The 16,129-nt window shown below is 29.8% G+C and overlaps 1 protein-coding gene across 50 annotated transcripts in view; it reads right to left on the bottom strand.

Annotated features, from left to right (window-relative positions):
• Rbp6 (RNA-binding protein 6) overlaps positions 1-16,129 on the bottom strand; it is a 1,186,203-nt gene that overhangs the window by 366,264 nt on the left and 803,810 nt on the right. For 10 of the 50 annotated variants that reach the window (XM_088182905.1, XM_088182898.1, XM_088182912.1 and 7 more), the window contains exon 1: positions 2,975-3,296. The exons of 17 other annotated variants lie outside the window; for them this stretch is intronic. Coding sequence is in view for 13 of the 33 variants with exons in the window: in XM_088182891.1 (XP_088039017.1) it covers positions 2,975-3,052 (78 nt within the window). In the remaining 20 variants the exon portion in view is untranslated. Of the gene's footprint in view, positions 1-2,974; positions 3,360-11,344; positions 11,393-16,129 lie in introns of those variants that run through there. 23 more of the 50 variants (XM_088182899.1, XM_088182904.1, XM_088182897.1 and 20 more) reach the window with 5 other exon arrangements.

Below are 16,129 nucleotides of genomic sequence, written 5' to 3'. Positions count from 1 at the left end.
TCTAGTTAATTATGACATTCGCACAGAATAACATGTCTGCGACAAAACCACACAAATAAAAGACAAAAATGGACTGTATACCAAGTTGTTAATCATATTAGTCTATTGTTTAGTCGCTTTCGTTAACTCGCCACGATTAATAAATCATGTCGAATTTGTCTCTTTTTTTCTACCCTCCACCCTCGCTATCCATGATGAAAAATCATAGCCCTCGGCAAACGCACATAAATTGCGAGAGAAACCGATTCGCCAGAAACAACTTTCGTCTTTACCAACCGCCACCCCCATATTGCCACCCCGGGAAAGCTCGAGGGGGCGAGACCGACGAGAAGGATTTAGGCAGCTGAGAAAACAATAGTCAACTATCCACGGTTACGTTCATTCATTCCACAGTGATATTTTTTCAGGAAAAAATCCATTAGCGCCAGACTAAATATACACACGGCGATTAAGTGTATATAAAATCAATTTTAAAGCACGCAGTCAAGCTTACGAGTGGGGGGATAGTGGGCGGAATCTTATCGACCAGATAGACCAATCGGCGATGCCATTAACGCCTCGATCGCTCGATGCGGTCAGATAGTGGTTTTATAAATAACACTATTGGTTAAAGAGCCGTTTGATAAATTTTAGATATTATGTCAGATAAGCATGCTTAGGCTCCATCACTTAATATAATATAATAATCGATACAATGCACTGCATTAATGTTTTATGTATAAGTATAAACCTTTACTGTATGTAGATTCATTCGAACATATATTAATCTTGTATTAAAATGGTTTGATACATATAATAATAATTCACTGTACTAAAAAACGATATAGTATCTTCTATTTACTGATATTAAAAATATTATTAAATTCATACATATAGCTTTAAAAGGATTTGATCATATTTATTGTTTAGCTATTGAAAAAATTTAGTACATTTTTAGAAAAGATATTCAACATCACGTGAATATTATAAGAGATAAATAAATATCCTATAAAAGCTCTATTTAAATATATTAAAATTTAAAACACTACATTATTAATTTAGTTTGCTGTGCTTTTTATGTGATTTTTATATAAAAATACATATTTAAATATGTAGATAGATTTATACGATTAAAATTTGATTTAACCCTCGAGCTATTAGAGTAAACAGCCGTATTTATATAAAAAAATGGCTAGATTTAATTCTAAAACCACACATTTTATTTTCGGTTAAACTTATTTTTTTGTTGAATACATATAAGATATTCTCTATGAGCTGAAGTAGCTATATTTATAGGTGAGATTAAAAAATCTAGATAAACCAAATCTATAATGATCGATCAGAATTGTATATATTTATTAAGTACTAATTTTAATCTCTAAAATACGATACAAATTTTAAAACACTAAGGTCCATATAAAAAAGATTGATGCAAATATGTAATTTTACTCAATTTTGTTAGTTATTACCTCTTCTAAAAAATAGATTGATATGAATATATTATACATATATTTATTAGTAAATAACAGAAATATAGAATTTGTATCACATGATAATAAATCATTAATAATACATGTATGTTTGTAAAATACTTCGTGGAACACAAGTATGGATCTGATAGATGCCACTATTTTAAATCACAGATTGTGTACGAATATATGATAATAAAATAAAGAAGAGTCTCTATAAATTAGGAATCTTGAGTCATAATTGTAATAAGAAAAGCAAATATATGCACGAGATAAATATAAATCAGAGATTCAAGTTTTATATATTCTGATGTTAAAAAATTAATTTTCGTAAATACTTTTATGTGTAACTCTCACTATTGTAATAATAATTGCATTTTATTTTAGCCTTCTACAAATATTTTAAGACTCAAGACAAATGCTACATAAGCAACTTTGATACGTATATGTTTTAGGAGAACAAAATCACACTGATTAGGAAAACGATTTATTTTAGTCCTTTAGAAATATTTAAGACATATAAATACTAGAAAATTACTATTAATACCTAAATATTTCAGGAGAGCAAAATCAATTGCTAATGAAACATTTTTATAAATATTTCATAATTCTTCGATTATCTCTCAGTTATAGAATATACTATTTTTGTCTCATAGAAATATTCAAGACTTTTAAAATATTTAAAAAAGAAAAATAACAATTTTATAAATATATTAAATTCGTTTAACTATCTCAATTTCGGCCCTCCATAAATATTTAAGACTTTCAGATAAATGCTACAATATTTATTTCGATACGGTAATTTTTCAGGGGAGAAAAATCAAAGTGATGAGAAAAACAATTTTCTAAGTATGTTTACTATTTTTATATACATCTTTATTGTATTTAATATGATAATTGAAATTGAAAAATACTATACAAAAATTTATCATGTCAATATAATCCATGAATAACATACAATTGTAAAAAAAATCTGATTTCTTGTCCTATCATATATTTTTTAGAATGCTAAAAAGCACAGACTTAAATATTTTGATAGATTATGTTAAAATAGCAAAAATGTCGTATTTTAATGTTAAAACTTTATCATTTTTTAAGGGTGTAAATTTTACTGTAATATATATTATATTTACATTATTAATGATGGCCGATTTTGTAATACGAGTTTAACCCTGATAATTCAAATATATAAAATGAATTAAAAATCGAATTACCTTGGTTCAACTAGTACTTCCGCATCGAGCAAATTCAACACACTATTGAAGGGATACGCGCCATTTATAAATAACGTAAATAAAATACAATCCGAATCGGTATATAAAACGCGTCATCGCACCGGCTCCGATATGTTTTTTTTTACAATATAAATATACGTATGATTTATATATACACAGTTATTCACTTGCACTCGCGTCGGTCGCGTACCATATCAAAGTTCGAAAGTTCACTGCACATATAGTAAATTAGAAATTTTGGCAGGAGCCGGCGCGATCATATCGTGTGGATCATTTCATAGAGATACTAACTTTCTTTTTCTCCGGAGCGACAGAATCCATGGGGAAAAACAATCCGCCACCGAAGCGCACTACGGCACCGGTTTGCATTTTCTGCGTGTCACACACACTCGGTGTTTATAAATTGTGCGGTGGCTAGGTTTCGGCGCGCGGGGTCACTAGTTGCGGCGCGACATTCAGTCAGACGGTCGGCATCCGGGTCGGTCGGCGGACGCGGCGGGACTGAACGAGTGTGGTGGTGGTTGTGGACTTAGAACTTACAGCTAGCGTCTCGATCGCTCTCGGCGGCGGATGGGGCAGCACGAGGTGTCGGGGCGGCGCGCGCTGTGCGAGTGAGGTGTCGGCGAGCGGGGCGGGCCCGGGCGCCGCCGCGCGCGCATCGACCGCCCGGGCCCCCAGCCCCGCCGCCCCCCGGGGCCCCCCCGGTGCAACCGAGACGCCGCCGCCGGCCGCCGAAAGGTGAGCCGGAGATGGGGGCCCCCGGACGGCCGATAATGTCGCGCGCGCCCGAGAGCTGATGAGCGATTTCGGATTTGACCACCAGTTTGCCGCTTCATAAGTGAGACAACTCAAAATTTGCCAATTTCCGCTTTTAAATCAAGCAAAGTACGTCACATTTTCATCGTAATATGACGCTAGTTCATACCTGCCGGGCACTCGGCCGAGTCACTCGGTTTACTACTCGGCCGAGCCACCAAGATTGCTACTTGGCTAAGTTACTCGGCCAAGTCTCATTACTAGTCGGATTACTTAGCAGAGTACCAAATTACTAAGACTGACTATAAGGCATAAATTAGACGTGCGCCTTAGGGGTTGGACGATTTGAATCAAAGTCGATTTTAGAATATGTATATATCTAGAATAGAACAGCGCATTATATTTGTATAATAACACCATAAAAGCTATTGCGTACGTCATTTTAATGTACACAATACTGGTTATCAGAGCTTCAAATGAGAGAAAATATATAATGCAATGGTCAATGGTCGTATTTTTAATACTTCGATTTAAAATCCACGGCAAAAAACAACAATCGTGCCGTCGCCGTCCCATTGAAAACGCTTGATTATATAGCGTTCATAATTAGTATTTTTACCAATATTATGGCTTACAATAAGTGAGAATCGAATAAAGCATATCTTAACCGAATTTTGACCAATAAAAGAGCGCGTAAAAATCAGCAATAAAATTGTGCCGTCGCTGTGGAAATTTTCAGTTAACTAGCGTTTCCATTAAAAGATTTTTTAAAACAATAATACGGATTATGATAAGTGAGAATCGAATAAAGCATATCTAAACCAAATTTTGAGTAATAGGGGAGCGTAAAAATCGATTATTTTTTCTCAAAAGTCAAAAATTCACTTCAAAAGCAATAAAATCGTGTCGAAGCCTCTGCATTGAGAACGCTCAGTAAAAAGAGTTTTTATTAAGTGTTATTTTTCAACAACAATAATACGGCTTACAATAAGAAAGAATTAAGTAAAGCATAATAAAACCAAATTTTGATCAATAGGAGAGCGCAAAAAATAATTATCCCATCTCGGAAATCAATATCCACGTCAAAAATAATAAATTTGTGCCGTCGCTGTGGAAACACTTAATTATTTAGCGTTTGTATTAAGATGTTTATTATTGATAAATAATAATCGAAAAAAACATATTGAAACCAAATTTTGACCAATAGGAGAGCGCAAAAACAATTATCCCTTCACAGAAGTCAAAAATCCACGTCAAAAGCAATAAAATCGTGCCGGCGCCGTTGTAGTGGGAACGCTCGTTACCGAGCGTCCCCACTACAGCGGCGCCGACACGATTTTATTGCTTTTGACGTGAATTTTTGACTTCTGAGAAGTGATAATTGTTTTGCGCTCTCCTATTGACCAAAATTCGATTTGAATATACTTTGACAGTCACTCTTATATCAAAAATGGTTTAAATACATTTCGATAAACACTCTATAATTTGTTTTAGAACCTCAATAATTGAGTTTCATAGACATTTAAGAACAGCATATAATTTTAATATCTACTGGTGAAAGTGTATTTGGACTTCACTAATGAAAAATACACAGTCACTGTAACATTTACGCATCGCATATAAATACATAGTGATAACTATGAATTATATTATTCAAGTTAAAAATATATAATTTGACTAGCGCCACCCAGATAAATTATATTTTCACTGGTAAAATATCTACCGGAGAAAATGTATTTCGAATTGATTTTACTAAAATGACATATTTTTTTCAATGGGAGGGGGGGTTGAAAGCTTGCCTGTCAGTGGTCGTTTTTTTATAATTGTGGCATTATTAAAATTCATAGAATTTCATTAAATAACATGCATTTTCTGGCCTAATTCAAGGAAGGGAAAATCCTCAATCTGCCCCCCCCCCCATAAATGACGTTCCTAGATTTAGATTAAGTTAGTCAATAAGACTACAACATACCCTTTAATTTGCCCTCCTGATCTCACCTTTCGAACTAGGCTATAAAAAAGACTAATACTACAGGTAAGATAAATTTGAAACTGTATTTTTCTTAGTTCACATATAATAATTAAAAATCAGTATTGTCTTATTAGCAAAATATTGTTTGACTGTTAATATAAGTTTAAAGGTGTTTCTCAAACTGTCCCGAACAATTAGTGTTTTTGTTTGAGTAAAGATTGAAAGTACAAAAAAATCTTAAAAAATAAATAGCTTAAAAATATAAGTGTATTTTTGTAAATTATTTAATTTAACACATACAAAATTTATGCGGAACTAAAATTTAGCTGTGATTAAAAATCTAAGGTTTTGTAAAAAATAAAATAAGCAACAAAGAACCAGTAGAGATGCATAAGTATTTTACATAATTATACAATTATGTAATCTGTTAAAAATGTACTTCTGATCTTCAAATTAGTATTACGCTTGAGAAGCGATACATTTAGAAAAAAATCAGTTTTGAAAACGTACCACATTATATAAAACCATAGAGATATATAGTTTGGTTATCGAAATCCGAAAGCTAACGTGCTGGACTCATAATTGTGTTTTGTTAAAAAAAATGATAAATTCCTCAAAAGTTAATTAACACAATTGATTTCTGGTTTAAGGTGGGTTTGAAACATACAATGTAAGCTTTATTTTAAATCTAAGATACGACAGATTTTTAACCAAACAATGAGTTATTTAGTTAAGCGATTAGCAAGTAGTTTTTATTATTTTTATTATTTTATTTTATTAATTTATTTAGCTTAATAGCTAATCTTTACATCTAACAAATTTAGTAAACATATATAAAAATATATAAAAAATACATAACAGAAAGAAAAAATATACAATAATAAAGACTTAATATTATAATATTTTATTTCTATATGTACGAAGGTGTTTTTTTATTCCATTTATAAAACCCGTTATATTTTTGCTGTTTCGGATTTCTCTTGGAAGACTATTATATAAATTAAAACCTCCGTACATAATTTCCCTAGCCGTACTCGTTTTTTTTATACTTAATTATCTTTAAATTTTCTCTATTTCTAGTATTATATTTATGTACATCTTTATTTCTTATTAAATACTTATTAAAATAGTGTGGTAACATATTATTTTCTAACTTATATATAAATACTAAAACATTCATACTCAATATTTCTTGAACATTCAACCATTCTAATCTATCAATCATACTTTTACAATTAGTTAATCTATTTTTATTTAATATTACTCTCATTGCCCTATTTTGTAATTTTTGCAACATTTGTTTATCTAATTTATTCAACATATTTAATAGTGTTGCACAATAATTAAAATGGGGCAATATTATACTATTGTAAATTAATTTTTTTGTATTTATACTTAATATATTTCTTAATCTAGATAATAAACCTATTTTTCTACTAATTTTTTTTAATATGTAATTACAATGTTCTTTAAAGTTTAATTTTGTATCAACAATTACTCCTAAATATTTTATATTATCCACTATTTCTATATTAGAGTTATTTATTACTATTTTGGTACTATCATCTAACACATTTTTATAATTAATAAACATACATTTAGTTTTATTCTCATTTAATTTAAGTACATTATTCTTTAACCATATCTCTAACACACCTAATTCATCATTCAAATTACTCACAACTTCTTCAATGTTATCACCCATGCAATAGATCAATGTGTCATCCGCAAATAGATGAACTTTACATTTTCTTACGTTATTAACTATATCATTCATATATAAAACAAACAACAATGGTCCCAATTTAGACCCTTGTGGTACTCCATAATACACTAACCTCTCTTCAGAACATACATTATTTATCTTAACTTTTTGTTTTCTTTTATATAAGTAATTATTAAACCATCTCAAAACTATATCACTTATACCTATACTCTCCAATTTCTTCAACATTATTTCTCTGTCTATTGTTTCGAAGGCTCTCTTGAAATCCAAGAAAACTGCTCCAATGATTTTGTTTGTATCCTTAGCCAACAGCCAATCATTTATCACTACTTGTAATGCAGTTTCAGTGGAATGCTTTTCTCTGAATCCCGATTGTTGTTCACATATTATGTTTTGAGAAGTAATAAATTCCTTTAATTGTTTGATTACTACTTCTTCTATTATTTTTTCTATACACGGTAGCATGTTGATTGGTCTCATTTCTTCAACTTTTTTACTATTTTTTATTTTAGGTATAGGTACAATAGTAGCAATCTTTAAATTTTCAGGCATTTCTCCTAAGGAGAGTGCTTTATTTATTAAATAATTTAATTTAGTTCCTATTATTTCCCATGTTTCTTTAATTATATTTATATCTAGTTCATCAGTACTAGTTCCTTTTTTAAATTTACATATTATGTTATGAATTTCATCTAATGATACTGATTTAAATTTACTAAATTTTACAATTAATGTTTTATTATTATATTGTACTAAATTACTAATCCTTGGTATTGAATTTACAATTTCTTCTATGCTCTCAATGTAATATGTATTCATTTTTTCTGCCATTATATAAGGATCTTGATATATATTTCCATTAATTTCCATTTTTATTATGTCGTTTTTCTGAGTTGGATTAATTAATTGTTTTATTGATTTCCACATCTTATTTGGATCATTTTGTATTTCATCTATCAATTTTTCATACCATTTCTTTTTAGCCATTCTTAATACTTTGACTGCCATATTTCTACATTGTGTGTATGTTTTCCATTTTTCATTAAAGACTTTATATTCTATTTGTTCTGTTTTTAATATTTGAAAAATTTTGTATGACTCATCTCTTTTCTTTATAGCATTTTTAACATCATCATTAAACCACGGTTTTGGGTTGTAACGATATTCCTTTTTAAAATTATATTGACTTTTTGTTTTACAATCTACTATATTCTTATAAATTTTGTTCCATATCCTATTAACATCCATATTATCTACATTCCAGTCACATTTTTGTAATTCTAATCTTAATTTATTAAAATTAATTTTTTTAATTATATCAATTTTTTTTGTTTTTTTAAACTTAAGTTCATTATGTTTTTCTATATAAATATATACAATTGAATGGTCAGTTATTCTTGGAGTTGATTTTACTTCACAATAAATTTTTTTGTTGTTGGTAAATACTAAATCTATTAATGTGCTCGATCTATTATTAGTCCTTGTATTTTCTTTGACACATTGTCTTAAACCAAATATATTTGATATTTTTTCTAATTTTGCTGTGTAAAAATCTTCACATTTGTTCCAATTAAAATTCCAATCTCCAATTAAAACAGTATCCAAAATTTGATCAAAACTCCATTCTGCAATATTATTTATAAATATCAATGTGATTATATTTCCTTGAATTATTATAAAATAATATACTCTATCATTATTTTAGATAGTGCAAAAAGTACCGATGTCTTAAAAGATATTTTTAATAACAGAAGTTTAAAACGCAAAAATATAAGATTTGAGGTATCTAGAAACATTTTTAATGGTTCTTGGAAAATTTAATTTAGTATTGCAATTTTATATTAAAAAATCAAATAACATTGATTATACACACAAGATACGAGTCCTATGCGAAATATAACAGAATATGTATATTATAATTAAAGTTTTAATTATGTGGTGAAATTTAAAAAAAAATGCTTTTTTCATTGCATTCTGGCAAAACAAAGGTGTAAAAAATCATTTATAATTTTTTATTAAATCTCCCATGTATTATTGTGTGCAAAATTGTATTTTACAAATTTAATCTGGAAGTGCATACCTTTAATAAATTACACAGAAAGGGATTACGTTGAATCGGATTCAAGCGCTCATTTTAAGCGCTCGACTACGACAATTAAATTATCTTTACATTTTGCCAGCTATATTATGAAATTTAATAGAAACGTATTAAATGAAAGAAGAAGTACAGAGACACCATAAATATCAATATCAATTAGCAGCACACGTCTAAATAAATTACCTCACACATTCCACGCCGCTCACATTAATTGCTAAGGTAAATGCTTCAGACCCGCCCGTCCCTTACTTCGCAGCTCAACGTTTCAAACTGTCAATCTATAAATTATCAGTAATACTTTTCCGATGTGCGTAGTGCTTAGGTATATTATAGACTATATACTATGATACGTGCGTGCATACATACAATATTAACGACGACAAAACACGGGGCGAAACAATCGTAAAAACGAGGAAAAACACACATAACGGCGCGCATCCGCCGGTTACGTTCTACGTTTACGTTTTTCGATTTTTTCCCTCGTGCTCTTCTTGTACGGCAATAATAAATATTGTCTCGCGCAACGTAAGAATAGCACGCGTGATTGCGTACACATTGTGCACGATAATAAAGAATCGTGTTTACAAGGCGACCCCTAATATATCATAGCGCGTGTCAGCGACGGGGTGAGGGTTTAATTTTCCCTTTTTTCCCTACGCGGCCCACCTTTAGGTCGTTTTTCCCGCTTTTCGGCCGCAAGTTTGGCGCAAATTCTGCTGCTGCCGACGTAAGAAATTACATTGTTACATTGGACGGTGTTTAATCCTGTTGGAAATTAAAGTTCGTAAACAACAAGGGACGCACGGCAAGTGTGCTTGGCACGTAGCTCGATTTTGGGATACGTGTGCGGCTTTGGTTGGTGCGTATGAAACGTCGTATTTTGTCAAAATGAAATAAGCAGCATGATGGAGCAATTGGTTGGTCATGCGTTTAATCTGACATTAACCACAAAAAATACATTTCAAGGTTGTTATAATTTTAATAAATCACCTTAGGTATTAGATTGTGTGATTAACTGAGTTATGTCGTACATGTTTGCAATAAAAAGTAATAAAAAGAACTAGATATAATTAATACATCTACACGCTTTTATATAAAATATTTAAGAGTATAGTGTATTACAAAAAATATAATTTATTATACATAGAGTACTTTTTTCATAAAAAATACTTGTTAATTTATACTAATGAAAAGATTACATCACTGAAAAATTCATGTTTATTTGCTGATCAAAGCATGAATAAACTAAACCTATCTTGGCCTAATGAAAGTTTTAAAACTACCTATTGTTATTGCACTTTTATATGTTACAGTGAATGTGTAGTTTTTAGTGAAATTTTATTTTCACTACTAGAAATATAACTTTACCGACTTAACACGTGAAAATGTTTCACATAATATATTAAAAAATCACTGATCAATAACAGTGAAACTGTTATACATATACATTCGGAACATTTTAGCCTTAACATGTGATGTGTTGCGTTAATGTATTTAAAACTCAATTTCACATTTACGAACTGTATATTTGCTCTTTAAACCTAAAGTTTACCGTTATGAAAATAATAATGATATTATTATATTTTTTATGGTAAGGTTTTGGTTTGAACAGTAAATGGACGTTTTGCAAATGTTAAATTAAGTTTCATATTTTAGAGCAACGTATCAGTTGAATTATATTTTCACTAATAGAAATTAAAATCTAACGGTAAAAATGTATTTGGATATAATTTTAATAAATCAGTTAGTAAAAATATAACTTTTTACTACAATATATCATATATTTTGATTATATTAATTTGAAAATCTTTTAAAATAATATAAATTTAAATTAAATTCACATATATTATGAATCATTTCAGTACCGAAAAATATTCATATATTATAGTCATTTATATAAGTACATCTGAATTAACGATAGGGACTTTTACGTATGAATATCAAATATATATTAAAAATTGGGTATATATTATGCATTCGTTCTCAAAATCGATAACCGCCTCAAATTAAAACCATTCTATGAAATCAATTTTGATTTTTGGCATATTTACATGTTATTATGAATGTCTCGACGTTATAAGAAATTTTAGAATAAAATTTATCACTTACGGATGTCGAGACGTTCTCTACTTGCGCGTCACATTCGGTAGTACATACCTGCAACAATAAAAAAAAACAATTAGGCAAAGTTTAAAGCACATAATGTATTTTTGCACACTTTATAATAAACAAATAAATAAAAAACTACGCGAAATATCGCGACCCTCGTTGTTTCGGTTCAACGTTCCGCGCTATACGCAAAACGAAATAAAAACGTATACCAGTAGTACGTAGTGCGGATTACGTTCCGCAAGGCTTCATTGTGTGTTGTCGTGTTTCTGACAAGTCCACCGACAAATTTTTACATCAAGCCCAGCGTGTGTGGTCGTTAAAACGGCATGCGGCGGATAAATTAACCAAATACCCCTACAACGGCCACCCTAGCGAGCGTACTGCCACTTTTGCCACCCCCTTCGACCGAACCTTACGGATGACGTTACTCGAGTACAGATGTAATTTATCATTTTTATGCTGCACGTGTATTTGTGACATACGTAAATATGTATGTAACGTATTGAGCCTTTCCTTGTGATTGTAGGGTTAGTAACTAGAATACCATTTGGAGAAATAGAGACGTATTCCTATATAGCTCTACAAACACTACTTTTATAATAAAAAATATGCTTTTAAGAAGTTTTTTGTTTGAATGTGATGCTGTTGAATGATGCTTGTTATATTATAGCTTGAAAAAGAAAGATTTTTGGAACTGCTAAGATGATTTTTTGAGCTGTTGAATCACTGTATCGAATTACAACGCCTCAAGTGGTCTGGACATTTACCCTACACGTATGATTCAAATCTTACAAAGCGGCTTACTTAAAATAGGCATGATTTTAGGAGCAGTGTAAATTGAACATGGTTTATTTAATTATATGTTTATTCAAAAAAATTTCAGATCAAGAATTAGGGTCATAAAAAATAATCGTTATTTGTTTCGTATTTTTTTGGTAGAATGTGTTTTATTTATATTATATAGGCTCACTATTTATACATAATAAGTGTAGCTCTAGTTATGTATTACAGTAAACTTTTTGAGCCTTTAAAATGTAGACGTGTTCATCTCAGTAGCCACGTACAGTGGCCGTATTCAAAACACAAATCATATTTCATATAATAAATAAGGTTTGACCAGATCTTATTATAGTATCCGACACATGAGCAGTTTAGTATGTCGGATGATAACGTTAGGTGTAGTTCAGCCCGGCTCGGCTGTGATACGTGACCAGAATACATGCACACAGCATCCCTGGTTAGTACTGAGATTGAGCCGACCTTGAGCAGTGCGCCAGGAATCAATTGATGATTGATTGATTGTCCATGGCAAAGTAGTTTTTGCCATAAAATATACCTATTTCTATTTTTCTATCATTCACACAACCAGTATTTTTTGGGATTTATGCAACCAGATATATTACATTATAAAGAATTGTTTTTAAAAAAATATTTAGTTTTTTTTATACTTCAATTGTGAATAAATAATTTATTTTGTAAATGTGTTTTATTTAATATCTTATAATCTTAACTACGTTATTTTTTTCTCATGAGTCAGTGCATAAAAAAAAGATATGTGAATGCTGAGAACATGATTAGAAAAAATAAAAAATATTTTAAAATAAATAATATTAAAAAATACACATGAGTAAGCAAAAATACACATAAGCAAAAATTTTGAATGTGGCAATTAGATAATTATCTTGACAACCATACATTAAAAACAAAATAACAATCAAAGAGCACGTTTTAATGATGCAATAAAATAAGTCATTAATTATATAGCTTATTATTGAACAATTATTTAACAACTGTAAAATAACTAAAATTAAAAATTATACATATGTGTATTAAATTTACAACTATAGAACCTTAAAATAAATCTAAAACAAGAATTTGACTTTGTTGTTTTTAAGATACAGCAAAACATATAATTATCCTATATATGTACATTATTGTGTTAATCTAAATAGCAAAGAATTTATTTTTATAAGTAGTTTATATTAATATATTTGAGCTTATTTGTAAAAAAATAATGCCAATAATTTTTTTTCTAATTATATAATATATTATACCAATACCACTTTTTTGTAGTTTAGTTAGCTTTTGTTTAACAGAAAGCTTAAAATAGTACAAGAGAAAAACCCATATAAATACCTGAAGGCTATTATACACTAAAATGTAAACAGCATATGATGGCAACGTCAAAAATGAGCGCGGACAAATGGGCGTGCGTCAAAAAAGCGCTGCATTATAAGCGCTGCGTCATAAAAGCGCTTGCCAAAGTAGCGCTGTAACAAAATAGCGTGCGTCAAATGCACATACAGTCATATGAGCGTTTGACAAAAGAAAGCACGTCATAAGAGCGCAAAAATACTTAAAGAAAATTTAATAATATATATTTTAGGAATGAGGTATACAATATATAGGTAAATTGTAAAAAAAATACAAAGAATAAAAATTCACGAAACATAGGCGGTAAAATTAATATTTTATGTGCCAGAGCGTATTAACGATTAAAATGATTAGACAATGAAAACATTATTATTTATTGATTATTACGTACATAAAAAGGTATGGCTCCACATCCCCATGCGTACGATATACATATATTTTGTAATAAAATGAAACGCTGATTTTGAATTTATCATTAGATTTGTTCTATAATGTTTCATTAAATTGACAAATATTAATATTATTAATTAAATTATAAATTAATTAATTAAATTATTAATAAAATATTAATAATTATCGACTCGATTTTCATTGAATGCGTATAATAGGGCAGGTATACGGCCCCTCAGTAGTTAGATATCATTCCTACTACTATTACTATCACAGTAATAATAATAAAGTTATTATCATATTCATCATCATTTTCTTAAGCATCCATTATTATATGGTCATTTGTAATTATATGGAAAATTTCTAAAAATAAATCAATATATGTATTTATAAATAATTAAAACACAGATTACTAATTGTTAGTAATTTACTAGCTCGAAAAGACTAATATTATTATTTGAGTTGCCGCTAAAAATGTCGATAGTTGTCAACCGCTGATTTGAATAGTGCGAGCGAGATAGCGAGCTCTGCTTGCATCTCTTTTTTTTAATCGTTTTTATTTCATAACAGACACACAATATTAAGTAAGAATTATGCACAATCAGAGCATATAATCCCGTTTCATCCCATATCATAAAAATATCGATACCTTTGAAGGAAAAAATGAGTTTAAGAGGATCAATTGATAACTAAAAACTGTCAAGTAAGCGTTATGCGGTCTTAACACAACTCGATTCGGCCATATTCCGATGAAAAATTTTACAATAAACTTACACTCGTAAATTGAAGATTATTGACTTATTTGCATAAGTTGAAAATTGAAAATTACTAAAATGTGTTTACCACAAGTGTTTTTAGCATTAATAAATTGAAATTGTCAAAATTAGCTCGAACACAAAGCCAATAAATGCATTGAAAGTTTTGTCGACGTAAGAGTGCCACGCTTGGTACACGATGTCGACTTACTAGCACAAAGGGTTACACAGAAAATTCCAAAGACATTAACTTGTCAACAGCATGATGCATAGAATTGTAAATATCGCACTTTCGGCGTCAATTGGCGTCCGGTGCACGCCGTTGAAAATCACTGATGCAACGGTGCCTTGCATAGTAACACTAATTTGAATTATACACTGCTTAATTCTAACACATACGCTAAATTACACTATCACTTTATAATTAAAAACATCGAAACGGATATTATTATAAAAAATTATGAACGAGAACACTTATTCGAGAAAAATGTAACAAAAGAATTTATTCGTCCGTTTACGACCATGGTCGCATAGCTACTGGTCTTTTTTTTAAATATTTCTAGATGCATCCAGACAATTTAAGGTTATGCTTCATTAAAAATAATAAAAGTCATTCACCTCTTTGTCTATTTTTAAAATATTTATCTCTAATTCGAATTATTTTAATGCAAGTTGTTTGTTTATTTTTAAATATGTATCTCTCGTTCGATCAATTTTAATGCGAGAGTGACACGAAGGTCACTTTGCGTTATTGTTGTTGTTGTTACTGTTGACCTTCAAAAGTATAATGTCGATGATTTCAAGTTTTATATTATTTAAATCTAATTTATATGTGCCAAATTTACGACATTTTCAAATGACGATCTTTCGTTAAAAATAGTGGAAAAAAAAACTTTTATTACATATTGATAATATGGGGGTGAGGTGGGGCTGAACAAAACTATATTTTGAAATTTATTTTATAAACATATTAGGTATGTATTTATTTTTATTGAAAATTAATTTTATTCGACGCTCCTTCTTACAAAAGTCAGCAATAACCGCATTATATAATCAGTATATTGTCTTTCTTTAATTTGTCTAAGAGTTTTTTTTCGATTGATATTATTGCAAGAGCTGACAATCTATTCTCACTTTTTTTAATAATGTGTCTGATTCACTTAGAAAATACAATAATTCAACATAGTTGCCTCCATTTACGGTATTATTATTTTCAGAGGGTTCTTGAAAAGAAAGTTCTTGTTTAGATAAAAAGCAAATCACGTCAATTAATTTGGAAACAATATATCTGTTTGCAGTAACTTTCTTATTATTTAATTCAACATTTGCCTTAAATTGAGCACTGAAGAAATCATCGGTTCGATTTACTTTACTAAATTTTTTAAATTGTATAGTAGCGCATATGTGAGGTCAAGAGCATTCGTGCTTTTTAAAAGCTTAACTTAAATTGTAATAAATTTAAAAATATAGTTTTGATTCCCAT

Source organism: Plectrocnemia conspersa, unplaced genomic scaffold, assembly GCF_051122295.1.
Source record: "Plectrocnemia conspersa isolate PC_06_02 unplaced genomic scaffold, ASM5112229v1 ptg000003l, whole genome shotgun sequence".
NCBI lineage: Eukaryota > Metazoa > Arthropoda > Insecta > Trichoptera > Polycentropodidae > Plectrocnemia > Plectrocnemia conspersa.
This window is presented reverse-complemented; position numbering and strand designations above follow the sequence as displayed.